General features: G+C 33.2%; 1 protein-coding gene across 4 annotated transcripts; it reads right to left on the bottom strand.

Moving 5' to 3' along the window:
• Positions 1 to 1,011: 1,011 nt before the first annotated feature.
• LOC149083366 (phosphoribosyl pyrophosphate synthase-associated protein 2) lies at positions 1,012 to 18,093 on the bottom strand. Of its 4 annotated transcripts, none has more exons than XM_089236632.1 (12): positions 17,838 to 17,961; positions 17,490 to 17,616; positions 10,444 to 10,470; positions 7,486 to 7,538; positions 7,273 to 7,339; positions 5,463 to 5,635; positions 4,835 to 4,950; positions 4,639 to 4,726; positions 4,191 to 4,313; positions 2,925 to 2,995; positions 1,479 to 1,625; positions 1,012 to 1,333 (listed from the first exon to the last, which is right to left on the bottom strand). In XM_089236632.1, exons 2-12 carry the CDS (start codon positions 17,564 to 17,566, stop codon positions 1,175 to 1,177), a joined length of 1,101 nt encoding a protein of 366 aa, XP_089092758.1. In that variant the 5' UTR covers positions 17,567 to 17,616; positions 17,838 to 17,961; the 3' UTR covers positions 1,012 to 1,174. The 4 variants fall into 4 exon arrangements, with proteins under 4 accessions (XP_089092758.1, XP_089092759.1, XP_089092760.1 ...); XM_089236633.1 differs by lacking the exon at positions 17,838 to 17,961 and adding an exon at positions 17,762 to 17,783; XM_089236634.1 differs by lacking the exon at positions 10,444 to 10,470 and having other exon boundaries at positions 17,838 to 18,093.
• Positions 18,094 to 18,166: the final 73 nt, after the last annotated feature.

Raw genomic sequence — 18,166 nt, 5'->3', positions numbered from 1 at the left:
TTTGAAAATTCATCAAATCTTGCTTTAACAAACCCATCATATATTGAACAAAATTTTCAATCCCATCCCATAAGACTGTTTTTCAACCTATGCCCTGAGGGTTTGCTGGATCATTGCATGAATGACACATTTTGTGCTGTGAAAATGCAAGGTATTTAATTTTTTGAGAATGCTAATAATGAAAAGCAATATATTCCAGCTTTTATGGGAGGGTCGCATCGAAATTGACCCTCATGGGAACAGTCATCAATCAGAAAGATTGGGAAACACTGCCATCGGATGTTTTCTTATTAGATCAGATGGAGCTAATCAAATCTTTGTGGTAACTTAAAGTTCGATAACAAAGCTTGACTGTTTTACTTGGAGCTATAAAACTGCTTTATAGAAAATATATTGCAAGAGACTAAAAAATTACTTAAATTCTTATTGTATAAGTTACAATTGTTCACTGTTTCTATGAAATGTACAATTTGTTTTATATAACCAATCAACCCATTGTTCCAAAAGATATTTTCTCATCTCTACAATTAACCTGACAAATTAATCAGTGTGTGATAAGACTCTAAACACAAAAATATCAAGTTAACTTTCTCTCTGTGCAATGCAAGTTGAAAAAGATGCTAGTCAAGAGAGATATTTTTCATTAATAATCCTCCTTCCTTAGAAAGAGAAGAAAGTGAATGTGTGTAGGTTTTCTTATCTATTTAATTTTTCAGCAACTCTAACGGCTGTATTCACAAACAGAGTTTAAACTACAATCACAGGTTGAAAGATTCGAGATAGACAGATTGGTTAAAATCCTGAATTTAGCCAATCGGTGTCGATTTCCAATCCTTTCACCTGTAATTTAAACTGTGTCTGTGAATACGGGCGTTATAGGAAAACATTCGCTCAGTGTATCCATTTGAAGAAGAAAAAAATTTAGGACGAGGTGACATAAGTTGGGGTATTACTGTCTACCACAAAGGATTTTCATATAGGAAATTTTGAAAATAACTCAAATTTCTGCACTTTCAAAAAACATTTTTTAATTTGCAATCTTGTTTATACAATTTTCAGTGCATCATTTTTTTTTATTATTCAATCTTTAAAAAAAAGTTTGATTCATATATATATGTATATATAAACTCTACAAATCTGTGTTTTACATAATTCATGCAGCTGAAAATCTCTCTTAATCCTCTAAGGTCACGTTGCGGAAAAGGTAAGACATAGATTCCTTATTATGGATACGACGAATGGCTTCTGCAAGAAGGACACTGATATCCACAGTCTTGATTTTATGGCATTGCATCTTTTGTACTTCATGAGGAACAGTATTTGTAACTACAACCTTTTAAAAAGAAAAAATATCCCTTAAAAAGTGAGATTGGTCATGTATTGAAAGTATTCCGCACAAAAACAATTAAAAATGATATAATATGATCAACACATTCACTATGTGTATTCCCAACTAAGAAAAATACTTATGAATATACTTCGTCTATAAGAGAATCTTCGAGTAGGCGAGGGGCATCAGAAGACAATAAACCATGAGTAGCAAGAACATAGATTTTATATGCACCCCTTTCCTTCAGGACCTCAGCTGCAGTAACAAACGATTCTACATCATCTATCATATCATCCTACAGAGGGAATAGAATAAGAAAATATGGGAACATGTAAACATGCAGATTTTATTATAAAAAATAGATGAGTCTGTCAATGTAATGAAAAGAGCCTCAACTATCATATAAATGATTATTATACACATTCAAGTATTGAGGCTCATGAAACTTTTTCCAATATTTAACGAACATAGTTTGAAGCATGTATGCCATACGATCAACAAAAAATAGTTTTCATGTTGATTCATTGTGCATTTCTTAATACTTTGATATATCTCAGAGATGTGAAGTAGGGTGTGTCAGGTCCTTCAATATACATTTCCTAGTTCCATTTAAATTTGGAGAGGTGCAAAGATTTTGTTTAAAAATTTAAAATGTTTGCTTCAAGAGTTTGAATTGGGCCATAATGCAGTGGAAGCAACTGGTTAACATACTATAGCTTCTCATTACACCATGCTTCTTTATAATATGCATCAGAATATATTTCCTGCCTTTAACTCTCAGTATACTCCTATCATCCAGGGAAGATTACAATTTTTTCTTTAAATGACGTATAAATGGCACATATATATATATATATTTTAGTTTATTTTCTGAAAGATTTGCTTGTACTATATTGGATGGCTGTACATTGTTGAGTACTTGCCTACCCGTGTCCCTATTTTATTGGTGATTGTGGCTCCCCAGATTCAGATTCTCTGTTTGAATCGTACTTTTTTTTTATCATATTCAATTGCCATCTATCTTTGACAAGACAACTGAAAAACAATTTTTTTTATTACTCAGCCACTCAGAGCGGCTATTCTCAGACTATTCCTGAAGCCTAAGGGTTAATTAGAACCATCATTAAAAATTTAATTAGTAATAAAATGCAGATGAAGTCATTGGTTAGACTGTACTTTTTCTTTGTCTCATGACAGGCTTGAAGTATTGAAAAGGTTAATTTACAAATTTATTCTACAAGATTTAGCAAACTGTTTCTTACATATCAGTTACCTTCACGATGTGATAAGTAGATGGTTAGTGACTGGGTCATCACATCTCCTTATTATTAAAAATAGCAAAGCAACAAACCGTGTTTTCTACTTCATTCCACATGAATTTTTATGTCACTAAAGTTTTGGCAACCTCAATAAAAATGGGTATTTCACCATGGTTGGATTTTTTTTGTCTTTTAATGGCACAAAGGAACTTTTAAGTTATGCTACACCAATATGGTTAGATGTTTGAAAAGAATCAACTGTCATAAGTTAAAGGGCTCAATGACAAATATTTGAAATAATGATAAAAGTATGCGAGAAAGAATACAATACTCACAACCATGATAGCTATTCTACCACCAACATCACCTACTACATTTATAGGCGGCTTCTCTTTTGCAGCCAACACTAAAAAAAAAATTTGAAAAAAATTAATTCAAGTTATTATCAGTTTGGGTAATAGCTATTGAAAACCAAGTAATTATTGAACTCAGAAAGTTGGGTTTTTGACATGACAAGCGTCAAAAACCTAAACAGATGCTTTTGGACAATATTTTGGAGCACAACAGATTGATAACATAAGTAAAAAAAAAACTTTTTTGTCTGTGTATTGTGTTTTATTTTTAAATACCAATTTGTTTTAATTATAATTCTGAATTTTTCGACAGTCTGAAGCAGATAATGTATAATTTTATGGTATATCTTATCTAAACTACTGATTACCTGTGTTCAATTTACTAAGCGAAATAGAACTGTTTATTTAAAATATGTGTGATAGGAGATGACAGGGTTAAGTTTTGACCTCAAAAACTTATTGTCAATGTTTTTGTCATTCTTACTCTTTTTTTCTTAGAATAACTTATAACAGCTTTTCTTAAGCATCACATATGCCATCAGCACTGCTAAATTAAAGGACACTTTAGTCTTACAATTTAGTATTTTGATTGCTAGCTATATTCTAATGTTATGCATAATAAGGGTATCGTTTTAAGTGTTAGTAATTCAGATAATAATAGAAATCAACATTATATTTTTGGCATAAGAGAACTTTTTAAACACCTATGTGTTATGAAAAGAGTACAGTAGATAATTTATATCACAATACACATATATAAGCAGTTTTAAAGAAATTTTTGAAGATCAAGAATCTCATCGTAAATAGAAGAATATGAAATAGTTCCATAGTTTTTCCTTCAGCTTTTATGTTATGCTCTATTCAAATTGTATATTATCCAAAATAATTCCGTGGAGAGCAGAAAATTATTTTACAATTACTAATTATTTATTCAATGCAATTTTCATATTCAAAAGCAATATCTAAGGTTTTTGACATGACAGTTTAAACCGTCAAAAACTGCCACGAGTCAAAAACCTGCCAACCCTGTGCCGAGAAAATGTTGCAAATGTTTTGATAGAAACATAGAATTTAACACAAAAATATAGAAAAAAATTAATGATAAGTGAGAAAATTACAAGAAATTGCATATTTATAATTTTGTCATCTTTTCATTATTAAATCCTTTTTTTTGCATGGTGTATCCACTTATTTATATTGGAGTAAAAATTTGAACATTGAAATCCATCAAGTCTTTTTCCCCTTTACCAGGCATGATATCTAATCCAACATCCATTGTTCTGCATGCAGACACGGGAGGAGGGGGAGAGTATCTGCCATCTACCATGTCAGATTCTGCTTCTTTTTGCTCACCATGAATGACTGCAATGCCTGTTAAGAAATATAATTAAAGTACAATATACTTATAACGCTAAACAATATAATTTTCAAACAGACTACATTAAAATTTTAGATTTATAATTTTTTTATACAACATTATGCGAGATATTTCACCAAGAGGGTCTGAAGGGAATAAAAATTAACCGTGCTAGACAAGAGTTTCATGGGATAACATTAATACTCAATGTTTTAACAGAGTAATCAAAAAGTGAATTTTATAACAACAGGATATGATGGTGCTCGCACTGTATTAAGTCGAGATACAACAGGGTTCTGTTATATCTATAGCAAAGTAATAGGTGTGCATGCTTGTTACCTAAACGTAATCGCTCAGCGTAAGATGTGGCCTTTTTAGCTGAACCAGGATTTCTTGCCACAATCACAGCATTTCTGTAATCAGGTATCTAGAGAAACATTAAAAATCAATATAAAACACATGTCATTCTGTAAAAAACTTTACTAAGCAATGGAGTATGTATCAAATGATTCGGCCAAATCATTAGCATACTTACACTTTCCTGTATATATTGCAAAAGAAAAGGAGAAGCTCTCAAATTGTCAACTGGAATGTCAAAAAAACCTTGGACCTCTTTTGAATGCAAATCCATAGTGATCAAGTGGGAAAGACCTGAAATGCAGAGTTGTCCAAGGTGAAAACTACACAATTAAATTTTATTTATAACTTCGTAATTGATTCTCCTCCTCAGTCCTAAAGGAAACTATAGTCTACATTTATTTTCAGCTCTTTAAAATTATTTTCCATTGACAGCTGATTGTGAATAAATTGCTACTACATGTTACAAGATCTAAAAATAATTTTGAGGTCTGTGATCATTTCATTTAGATAGGTAGAATTTTTTAAAAGTGGTTGTCTGGTGTCTCCTACAAACGATGCCAGGACTGAGAAGGTTATATCTCTGTACCATGAAATTCAGTTTAATATCAACTAAAAGACTTCTAATGATACAGTGGAGCCTCCTGGTAACTGGCACTATGGGACCAAAAGTTTTATCCGCTAAAGGGGAATGTCAGTTAGATGCTCCACTATACATATCCATCTAAATAAAGGTACATGACAGGAAGATGACCCCTGTTTTAGAGATGAAAATCCAACAAAAAGGTTAAAAAACATATCCTCACCAGCATTGCACATCATTTTCGCTAGTAGCTTTGACACAATGCAACCCCTTTTTCTCATTTTGCTCTGCTTGCTATATGGCAGATATGGAATAACCCCCACAATTTTACGGGCACAAGAGGTTTTGCATGCGTAGGCCATTATCAAGAACTCCATCACATTGTTATTCACTTCTCTAAAAAATGTGGGGGAAGAAAAACTTTTATTAATGACAATAAAAACATTAAAATGTTGAACCTATAACCTTTAAAATCATTATTAATATCATCACACGCTAAGATTGTGTAATATTTATTGATAAATCAAATGACAAGCTGCCGCAGTGTCCCATACCTTATGCTTGCAGTTCAAATTCTGAATTTTAGCAAAGAAAAATAATTGAGGAGTCAATAAGAAAATATAGTAGGCGACAGTGAACACAGAGAGATTTGTTCCCGTTAAGTAAATTCCAGCAAGAATGACAAAAGTAATGATGACATGCCAAGTTTCATGATTCTCCCATGAAAAAAATTCATATACAGTTGAAGTTCCCATTATCATTTTTCATTGATAGGAAAATGTCAAACAATTGTTTGTATAAGCTGTACTCATAGCATTTTTGCAAAAACACAAGCACAAGAAATTGATATGCAACCATCTTGCATAACTGAAGACACATCATCTATCAATTTGTGAATGTCTCAATATATTGAGTTTAACTGCATGTGAAACGTAAGGTCATCCAAAAAGTAACGACTGATTGCATATTCCCACTGCATGTGGGAATGTCCCACGATCTTCGTCATTTAAGAGATTGTCCAGTTTCCCCAACTATTCTCTTTAGTTTTCTATAAGTATTGGCCATAAAAGTTTATTTTTGCAGATTTTGTGCTAATTTAAAATGAACTGTTTGATTCAAAATCCCACCGACTGTAAAGTGCGGGGAGTTATGATTCCTGGACCATCAAAAAGTGAATCCTGCACGAATTCATCATTAATTACAGGAAAAGTATAGTGATACAATAATGAATGAAAGAAATGTGAGAAAGTGTTGTGATGTTTAATGAAGGACAAACTAATGTGCATGACAATAGTTGCATCGGACGCTCACATCACTCGTTACAGATACTTTGTTGCATGAAGACAGTGACAAAATTTTGGAAGAAAAGTGCATAACTCTTGATGATTTGCATATTGCTTTCCTAAACATTTCATCAATAGGCTGGCGGTGACTGAGCACAACAATGGAACTCAAATGTTCACAGACAGATATGATAAATGCTTAAAATCAAAGAAATGATTGGGAGAAATAAAATAAAGATCACTTAGGTGAGGTTTAATTGATAAAAAAATAATTTTTTTTAAATATTGCAGCTAATCAGTCATTGCTTTCTGGATGACCCTTGTAATTTAAATATGAAGAACAATTTGCAAATACAAAGCCACAATGGGCGAAATGCCTAACGAGATGGCTGAGAAAAAGATTCCCATAACAAATATGGATGTCATATTTCGAAAATACAGCAACCCAATTAAAAATGCAATTCCAACCAAATATATACATGATGAAATATACAATGCCCATAAAATGTATTTATGGTTGTCTTATAAATACAAATACAACTCCACAACAGGCAAAATGCCCAATTTACCCCAGTATAAATGTTAATTATGCTAATGCATAAAAGTAGCACAACTTATGCATTAAAAAAATAAATATAAGTTCACAATCAATGGAAATCATTAAATTTATTTCTCCCATTTTCAAGTGTGATAGATTGTTACATTAAACAGATCATAATATTGAATAGATAAAAAATAAATGTAGCTAACTTTGTTCCAGTTTGCAATATGTATACATCACGGCCACGAACTGATTCTCCAATATCCACTAAAGTTTCTAGTTTAAAAAAAATATACATTACAAAGAGATAATCTTATTTGCACAATTTTGACAGCAAAAAACAACTTCTAAGAAGCTTTTCTACTCTAATTGATGATTTAAAATATTAAATGCCCTACATTTAAGCTAAAATATATACCAACCTCGATTGGCTGCGTGAATCACAGAACAATTACCAACACGGATTCCAAGTCGACTGGAAAGAAAAACGATGTTGGCATCACATTTAAAATGTTTTTGAAACAACTAAAAATCAATCAAAATGATATTTTAGCTCAAGAGAACACAGCAAATGTAATCTGTGGTGAAAAATTTCTTTCATATATACAGTAAAGTCTGTCTATAATGATACTGTAGCAACCTGAGAAAAAAATATTTTTTATAGAGCAGCGATTCCCATTGTGGGCGTTTGTGCCCCATTGGGGGCATGGAAAGTTCCAGGGGGGCAGTACAAGCTACGGGTATAAACATATTTAGCTATTTCCTATTGAATAGGAATTCAGCTGGGACCAAAGAAAATATCATAATAGACAGTATCTTTATACACATACAATGTACATCATTTCACAGTATATAAAAAAAACTGCACTGATCATTTTGTCTTCTTAAATCATACATGGTAGGGCTGCAAAACCTGCTGTCTGTGGGCAAAATGAGCCTCTGAACGGTTTCACCAAGCTTGCTAATAGTGTCCTAAAAACACTCACTTGACCTTGTTAATCAGGATGCAAAATCATTTCAGATATTGAGAAATTTAGTTAATAGAGATGATCCCCGGATATGCAAAAAAATAACAGCCTGCTGATTATAGGTTAATTTGATGATGACTTGCATCAGGTCTTGACAAATCTCATTAAGACAAAAAATTCATACTGATGCCTAAAATTTTATAATACATTATTACTAAATTTTCAGTGTGAGAAGGGCCATGACAAGAATTTTTTTTTTCGTGGGGAAGCCCACAGTTCTGGTCCTCAGCGTGATGACAAAAAATATTTTTTGAAAATTTTATGTCTCTATGCCCAACTCGAAAATGTTATTTCAGACAATTTTTCAGGAAAAAAAATGTTTGATAAATACAACTAGCATGTAAATTAGTTCACAATTTTCAACAATGAAAACAATTTTCTCTAAAATTTGTCATATCACAATTGCCGCCCATGGGGCAACTACCATCACCCCCAGTTCAAGTCTCACTTGATATATTTGTAATTTTAGTCTTTAAATTGCTGTCACTTTTCCACTGATACCACAACTATTCTATATTTGTTAATGAAACTCATTACTTTTGCAACAGTAGATGAAGTTTGTAACCAAATGACCTTGATCTGGCCACATAATCTCAATCAAGGCTCTACTGTACAATGCAACAGATGCACAACTATCTAGACCTGCAGCTTCCCATGCGAAGCACACCACAAAATACTGACCCCAATTAACCAAATCATAGCTACATGACCTATGCATCTCTAGCTTGAAGATCTGCAACGTCATTGGACTACTTTAGATGCTGTCATTGAGTAGTAGAGCAATATTTGTAGCTATAGATATGTCAATAATAGAGTGATTTTTTAGCCATGTTCGACCTCATGGAACCGATGATATTAAAGCCAAAGCAAAAAAAGTCAAAAATGTTTTTGGCATCGATACCTGGTGGACTAACATTGATTTTAGATACATTAGATGTGAGCATCAACAAGCCTTTTAAAGATTTTTCAAGGAATTTATGAACCAAATGGATGAGTTCCGAAGATAAAGAAAGAGCAAAATGCAGTGCCTTAACTTTTTGCAGTCCAGGATTTTTTCGGCACTTCTTTGGTACAGTTTGTTCTTTACAGCAACTCCCCCGCAATAACGAAGATCCCTACATGTTTGTCTTTTGGCTGTTTTTTTTATAGCTTGTGAGTTTTGCTGAGAAATTGAATTCACAGAGGCCTTCCTATTATCGTAAACTGTTGTAACAATAAAAACTACTGTTGTTTCCTGAAGAGGTCCCATGTCGAGCCCACCTTGACTTACGAGGTGGACTTGACATAGCACCAAAAATGGTTGAAGAAAACAGACATTGGTCTGGTGAGCCAGTGGGTTCATGAGGTATGGAATTATGTTTCTACGAAAACTATAATCAAATCTTTTCAAAACTGTTGCGTCAGTAAAGCGATGGATGGAACTTTAAGACAACATCCACTTTGAAAGTGATGGCGGTGATGACAGTACAGTCAAAAATGAAAACAAAGATGCCACACCATATGATGACGGCTTTCAATGTAGAGCTTGCAGAATCAGAAGAAACGGATTCGAAAATTTGAATCTCTCATTTTTCCATTATAACTTTGGTTGCATGAAAATATATGAATTTTTTCCCCCTTTAAAATGATCTGATTGTCAGGGTCTGCTTAAATACACAGGTTTTCAATTTATTGCGGTTTTGGTAATCCTGAAGTGAGGGGGGGGGGGTTGGCTTATGCACAAGTATATACAGTAACTAAAGTTGTCCAGGGAGTATTTCGGGGAGAAAAAAGTAAAATTTTAAGAATTTCCATCTAAAGTGAAGCACTTCCATCTCTGCAAACATGAAAATCATTGCTAGGCCTGAATTCCCAAATAACTTTAGTTTGTTTTCTATTTAACATGACGAAACTGTTAATTTAAAACTCTAAATTGTTCACAATTTAAATTGATGTCTTCAGGGGAAAAGGATGTTGTATATGAGAAGGGGACGATAGCTCGTAGGTTGTACATCTCACTTTATATACTGTCACCAGGGCCATGCAATACAAATGTAAAAAGCAGGGAAACAGATTATTAATGTCTAGAAACAATAAAAAAAGGAATCAAGAATCATTTTAACAGGAAAAATGTCATAAGACATTTAAACAGGAAAATATCTTGAAAGGGAATTTTTCAAATGGGATTCACTGTAGTATTAGAACACCATGGCACATCACACGCTTGAGATTACCAATGTCCGCCATACATCATATTTCTTTCACAAAACAGAAACCTTCAGCATATTTTTTTCCGCACATGCACAACTAAAAATGTTACATCATACAGGCTACATTTGTTAAAACATAAGCAGTCTAATAACCAGTTCATACATCATTTGATCTTCTCCTCGGATGTTCCTTTAAATAAAGAATATTCAGTTATTAATGGACGAGTATTGAATCAACAAACATCTTTTTGGATGGAACAATTATTTTTGAAATAAAGCATAATAATGTTATCAAATCAAAAAAAAAACTCAACTTTGTGCAACACTTAAATTACTTGCTTCAAACACCCTCATTTTTTATTATTTTTTTATTGACCTATATAAAAAAGTAGGTTAATATCATGCATGCCTTGAGTTGTACTAGAATTTTCTGAGCTTGTGTCATGTGGACAGGGATGACAAGTTGTGGCAGAAGTGCCAATATGAACACTTTGGGGGGGAGGAGACTGAAAGTAGACATTCATCTTGTATATATGGGACTCAAGCCTATAAGCAGGAGGCGGAATAGTGTGTGTGTATGTATGCTGCATTGTATATTCATTGGAGGGGGAATCCCCAAGTTCCTGCACCTATGATTCACCAAGATGTGTCTATTATTAATTCATGAGACTCCTGCCATGTCTTCCAAATTATGTATGGCACAAAGTTGTGATGCTATATGTGCAAATGGTCAATGTGCTGATATACAACAAAAGCCTTTTTCTGACGAGCAGGAACTTGGTGAGTTGAGCATGTGTATTGTGGAGCTACCTTAAGCTTTGAATATGGATTTGACATTGTTTCAGTTTGTCTCCCTATCATTGCATTTAGATAATTTGTTGCAATGAATTCTAAGAGGAAAAAAAAAATGCTCTCATTTCTAAACTTTTTCTGCCACTTTAGATTCTGTTTATGACAAGTTTTTTTTCCTCTAGCTTGGAAACTCCACCATTCAAATCGGACCAGAACCAGGATTACCAGCAGCAATTTCGGTGCAAACCAGTCTATGTCACTGGAAGCCTGTTAACATAAGTGATTGAGTAATTAACTAAATTTTAAGTCGTTGAGTGCTCTAAAATCTGTTCCAACATAAGTAATTAAGCAGTGAATGCTCATGGGATAATACGAGCCCATTCCCACTTGCACATAGCGCCTACTCAACAGAGAAAATATACCTCTCTTTGTGCTACTTAACCACTAAATCACTTGCCAATAAAATCTATGTAAATGGCCTTTAACTTCTGCATACATTCTAAAGTACTCGCAGACTTAGAATTTAGTTAGCTACAAAATTATTTAACCAATGTAAATAGGCCTTTAGTTATTTTAACAGTGTTATTATATTATATTCAATGTCATTTAGTGTGTTAGCACTATAACTCAATTATATTTAAGACAGGGCCTGACAAATCGAGAAAAAATCTAGGTATCAACCAAATGTTTTAGAAGCCGAGCTTATTTCTTTTGCCTAAGCTAGTAATCATGCATAGGAAATTTTAGGCATCAGTACTAATTTTTTAGTCACCATGGTGACCTGGTGCATGAGATTCCTCAAGATTTAAAATGCCAAAATAATAGTGAAGGAGAGAAACATTTGATGCACAGTCACTAAATTGGAAACAGCTATAGTATATAATCCTTTCTTTCTTAAGCAACATTTTTTTGGCGATTTTCTTTTAGCCTGTTGCTGCTTTCCCTCCAGGTCAATGATGATCGACCATTTTCTTCCATGTGAATTTTTTTTGCCTACAATAATAATTATTGCTTCTAGGTTTCTATTCCTTTTATGTACTGTTGGTTATCGTCTGAAGGCAACATCATCTTCTACAGGTTGCTAGTAATAGGAGGCTTTTGTATACAAAGCAGCATTTGAATCTGTTAGCACATACACATTTGGAGTTTTTCCCCCCTCGTTCATCATACAATGAATGTTGTGTGTGTGTCATACACATACTGTTTCCCCTGCAGGTTACATTCAGTTTTTATGGTTGGAATATTTCATTTCAAATTTGTTTTCGGGATTCCATTTGGATTCTCTCATATATATCATATTTCCATTTTTTTTTTTTTTTTTTTTTGCATTCTAGTTGTTGGTTGTAATTTTAATACCGCAATCACGGTTTTAACCCAGAGAGCTTTTTTAGCCCTGACCATTATATTATTTAAAAGATAGAGAATCCTGGTTTTTAATATTTTCAATCCTGTATCTAGGATTGAAAAGGATGTTATATTTTTAATTTTGGTCACTTATCAAGTCTATGTTCTGTTTGTTATCATTTATTTTTTTCATTTTAACAGCCATAGCATTATGGGTCATTCCTGAAAAAAGTGTACAAACCGTTTCCGAGCACTATGATAGTAATTTTAATTTTTTTCTTATACTTCATTTAATTCTCTGTCATATGGAATTTCTTGATTTGTTTCAGTTAGTATATAACTTTTTTTTAAATCATTGTTTGCAGAAAAATGTCAAAATCTGGCTGTCCCAGCTTCAAAAAGTATTAAACAAAGAGACTAGGTGCAAATCTCTGGAATTTTTTTCCAGAAAACTTGGAATCACATTTTATAAATGTGAATAAAACTGACAGTAAAATTTTGAAAAAAAAAAAAAATTCTTATCAAACTTTTTTTGTTGGTGTCCCAAAATTTTTCCCATTTTAAAATGTCCACTCTGTTACGGTCATTTGGAAAATATATTTTTATACCAGATTACATCTGTAAACACTTTTGAGCTCATTGAAAGGTTCATTTTTAATGATCGATAAACTTTCTTTGATTTGACTTTTGCAAAACACATTAATATGCATGTTATGTCTTTAGTACCCGATTTTTCTCTGTCAGATGTCCACTCTGTTATGTCATTATCATAAATAATTTTTTTTAATCTATATCAACATCAAGTGATAGTATATGGAGATATGCTTCAAAATATAATAAAAGCTTACATCAATCATTTAAATTAATAATGAAAAAAAATTTAGGCTAATTTGTCCACTCGTTTTCCAACAACTCAATTACGTCAAATCATTTACGTCTTCCAAAAACTCAAGCAATGCAACAGAATAGAAACTATTATTTAATGTAAATTTTTCTTAGTTAAAAGGTTTTGAAGGTTTAAATTGAATTTAATAAGAGTTATCTATTAAATTTAACCCCTTTAGCACATTCTATACATTCAGAACACGAAAAAAAAAAGTAATACAGATCGTTAAAATCACTGCTCGGCACAGATCCAGGGAGATGTGTCATAAGGAGCATTCTAGTATGAGTGAAAGTCATTATATGACAATACATTCTGTATTTTATGAGACAGAACCATTATCTTCCTATATTTGTGTTTCCAAGTTCAATTCCCCCCCCCCCCAGGCCACTCTGGATCACTAATGTGAGAGACATAAATGTGAGATTTATACCAACATCGAATTACTATTCAATTTCATCAAAAATCTTTTAAATAAAAGAAAAATCATTCTGGTGGTATAATATACAGCTAAGCAAGTCCAGTGTCCACTTTGACCAGATTTTAATAATTTTACCAGACCAAAATTGAAACTATGAGAGATGAGGTGTGTGTTTTTAGAATTTGGTCATGGGGTGTATAACACGCCCCAGATGTGTTATAAGAAGAGTTTCTGGGTCACCTATCACATTTTTTATATAATTTTTGGGAAAATAAAAGTATATTTGCACGGCCTATTTAGAATATTTGACATACCCTTCTCTCAGTTAAATATTTCTGTTCATTCTATTATAGTGGTGTCCACTCTGTTACGGGAAGCATTTTTGCAGTTCACAGGCAGAAACATTTAAGAAAACTTCAAACTAAGATGTTAAATTATAAACCCATTGTCTGTCAGAAATAAAAAATTTTGATTTTAAGTACCTAAATATATGTAAAAATTAAACTTTTCTATGTGCTATTTCGGAAAAAAAAATCATGAAAAACCATCAAAATGACAGAAAAAAAAAAAAAAAAAAGAGTCAAAATTTTCAACTGCTTTTTTTTTTTAGAATATGTGTAAGAAATAAGCTGATTTCATTATTTGAAGAGATAAAAATAGCAGAAATAATTTTTTTAGAATGCTATTTGTTTCGGTAACAGAGTAGACAAAATCCACGACTTTTTTTTTCAGTCATAAAACCCAAAAAATAAAATATTATTACAAAATAAAAGTGAAAAATATTTATGAAATATTAAACTTCAAGTTATTGGCTATAATTTGAGAACAGTTTTATTTTGAAAATTCAAATTTGGGAATGACCTTTATCCTTTTTTTAGCGATACACGTGCTGATTTTTTTCTTTGGCAAGAAAGACATCTGAAAGTATGACTGCGTCTCACTCTTGGCACCTTCCAGTCATACTTTGAGACGTTTTTCTTGTCAAAAAAACATTGGAGATTTATTTTTTTGTCTAGGAAAAAAAAATATCTAACACATAGCTAAAAAAAGGATTATTCTATAGCTAATCCCTAAATTGGTTCTTACGACAGCTAAAACAATAGGATTGTCCAGAACAGCTATAGTATATAGCCTAGTTAGTGATGTGTTGGCAAGAAAAACATTTGAAAGCATGACGAGAAGTCGCCAAGAGCGAAACAAAATCATGCTCTTGCACATCTTTCTTGCCAAAGAAAAAAAATCAGCAACACATCGCTAAAAACAGATAACACTGTGGCTGTTAAAATGAATAAATGAAGATAAAACAAGATCAAGATTACAAATAAAACAACCCAGACCAGTGGTTCTCAACCTTTTCAATCCTGCGGCCCGACTTCCTCCATTTTTGCGAGTCGAAGGCCAATAATGCACGGCCAACAGAAAATGAATAAGGAAGAATGAAATGGTTAATCACTCGCAGCCTGGTATGAATGATGTCAGGGCACAGTACCGAGCCAATTGAGAAACACTGTCCTAGACCATGTATGGGATGATTTTTATACAAACTCATTCTTTTAAATAATACAATGGTCGGGGAGGGGAAAGCACTTTGAGTTTAGTCAAAAACAATCTCTGGGGGCAATAAAAACATGATTGCGGAATCTAACAGCCAGTATGCAACAAATTAATTAAAACACAAATATGAAACATGCACAACCTGAGAGAATCCATACATAATCCTGTAAACAGTATGTATGATATACAACATAACGAACAAAAAAGAGCTCCGAAAAAGTGTGTGCATGCACACACACAATAGGCCACTGCATTTGAATTTGGATACTTACGGACTAAATTTAAATGCAGCAACCTATTATAATTACAGCTACTTTCCAGAGCTAAAGTCACCTTCAGACAACAAATAACAAAAAAAAAAAAAAAAAAATTATCATAGCTGGCAAGGGAAAAATACCAACAGAAGAAAATGACTGACAACCACAGACCAAGAAGAAAAGTGTCAAGAGGCTAGAAAGGAAACAGTCGCCAAAACTTGCCAACTAGGGATTGCACTATAGTTGTTTTCAATCGTCCAATGTTATATTGTTTAGCAAGAATTTTTTTTCGAATTTCTCGTGAAAAAGAATAGTAACATTCAGGCATTCCAAATTACTTACCATTATTTTAATGTAACGAAAGTACAATACATAAAAGTGCACACTGGGATTAGATTGCTATGAAAGTCATCGTTTTTCATTGGACAAATTACTGATTTTTTTCCAAGAAGTTCATGCTAAAGAGACTCTATACCGACACTGCCATAAATGTACATTTTTGATGCTATAGCGACCTAAAAACTCATAACACTTAGCAAATGAGGCCACCTTTCATTACATTAAAAAAAAGCAGAGGATACATATACGGAGCCGAACGTTTATGCAGTATATGACAGATATACTGTGATGTTTGACACATCACTGGCTTGCTGTATCTTTTAGAAATAAATAATTATCTCACCTATATTATAATTAGCGCAATACGATCACACTTTTACATATTTTGTTATGATGGCTTGTGGGCTGGTGGGGGTGCTTAGCTCGTTGATCCACCACCCCGCACAGTAAGCACATCATGACCCTTCACCTCTGAATATAAGTAATTAAAAGTGAATCAATTATCACAGAGACGTACGCAGGAAGGTGCTCAGGAGCCTTTGTCCCCCCCCCCAAGTCCACCAAAAATTAGAAAAAAATGTAATGTTTCGATGGAAAAATTGAAATATCATAAAGAAAATACCCTAAACATGCAAAATTAACCAATTTTTGTTAATGTAAAGGCCTTTTGAAGGGTGGTAACTCAAAATTTCTCGGGAAGAAAATTTTTGTGCCCCTTCTAAAGGTCGATCCTGCATACGCCCTGGCTTGGCCGTAGCGACCCACTGGGGATGACCGGATGCTTAATATCAGCTTTCATACAAGTGGAGAACAAAGAAAAATCAGTAGGCCTAATCATTTAATAAATTGAAGATTTAAGTAAAAGAGGGGAAAAATACTAGTTAAAATCGGGATTCAAACCATCAACTTTCTTACTCCCAGTTTCATACTGTACCAACTGGGCTAACAGTAGACGCTAGTCAGTCTTGATTAATCAATTCTTGGATATCCACTTGTCACTCATGCGCATGTAAGGCAACCACAAGTTTTTTTTTTTTGGGGGGCATCGTATAATATTTTATCATGTATACAGTGGAATACTGTTAAAGCGAAAAAATCTTGTTTTAACGAACACTTTTCTAACCTTCTTTCCAAGATAAGTTCACATAGGAACAATGCAAAAACCTGGAATTCCTTTATAACAAATAACTTCTCCAGTCTAGTGGAGTTTGTTATAACAGGAATCGGCTGTATATAATTGCATTTTAATTGGGGTGTTGTTGTCCACATTTGTTATGGGCATCTTTTTCTCAGCCACCTCATTGGGTATTTTGCCTGTTGTGGCCTTGTATATGTGCTTTCAGAATGGACAGAGCAGTAACGTCACTTTCTGTTCCGCCATACGTCCAACTCTGTGTACATATCCGCAGCGTTAAAATAATTTTCTCTATAACTTATTGAGGAATGTGTAAAACAAAGGCAAGTATCAAATAACAAATCCGTATCAAATAGCAGCCAGTGCAGACACTTTATTTTACATTCAAATGTTGCAAGATCAATAAAATACCACCTCAAAGAATTTATATATAAGTACACGTTGAAATTTCATTGATTTCTAGGAAAGAAATGAATGTTTATACCTGGCGATTTTCTGAGCCAGATCCGGGTGAGAATTTCCGGCTAAAATGATGATATCAGTTGAGCCCGGAATATTCATGGCTGTTCAATTAGAGCCTATATTCGACCATAAACAGAAATGACACGCACCTGTTAAATAAATATACAAATCGGATCGGATCAATTTCTCTCTAAGTACAGAAGATGCACATTCACGTGACGAGTTGCACTCGAGAGTACCACATAAACAAAATTTACAACTTTTAATAGTTCAATTACTCCTTTAGAGGCTTACGAAAAGGTTATCTAAAGTCTCTTTCATGCATAATACTGCCATCCATTGACTGATAAATATCGCAGCAAATACTCACCAGTTTACGATCCCAGACTCACACGATCGACTTTCAATGTAAAGTTCAACAAAAAAATTAATAACGAAAAAAAAACACTCTCTTAACGCAAATAAATCAATGATGAGTGGTTATTAGTTTTCATCTTCATATCCTACAGCCGTGCGCTAAACTTTATCTACTCAGTACCCACCATCTCATGAAAGCTCTACGGACTTCACTGGGGAATGAAGCTCCGTCATCTGCTACCAAAATCATTCATTCGTACGCATTTAATGATAAAAGAAATCTAATAACTGATAAATAAATTTCACGTATTAATATAAACATGAAAGATATTATTTTGCTGA

Source organism: Pholcus phalangioides, unplaced genomic scaffold (genome assembly GCF_987345545.1).
Source record: "Pholcus phalangioides strain wild (caught in Gottingen) unplaced genomic scaffold, Ppha-v1.0 ptg000009l_1, whole genome shotgun sequence".
Classification (NCBI taxonomy): domain Eukaryota; kingdom Metazoa; phylum Arthropoda; class Arachnida; order Araneae; family Pholcidae; genus Pholcus; species Pholcus phalangioides.
This window is presented reverse-complemented; position numbering and strand designations above follow the sequence as displayed.

Excerpts from the sequence above, each read along its gene's own strand:
- LOC149083366 (XM_089236632.1), bottom strand. The coding sequence starts at position 17,566 with ATGAATATTCCGGGCTCAACTGATATCATCATTTTAGCCGGAAATTCT. Across the intron at positions 4,951-5,462 it reads GAAAATGATGTGCAATGCTG|GTCTTTCCCACTTGATCACT; the intron begins GTGAGGATATGT and ends TCTGCATTTCAG. Across the intron at positions 4,727-4,834 it reads TGCAATATATACAGGAAAGT|ATACCTGATTACAGAAATGC; the intron begins GTAAGTATGCTA and ends ATGTTTCTCTAG.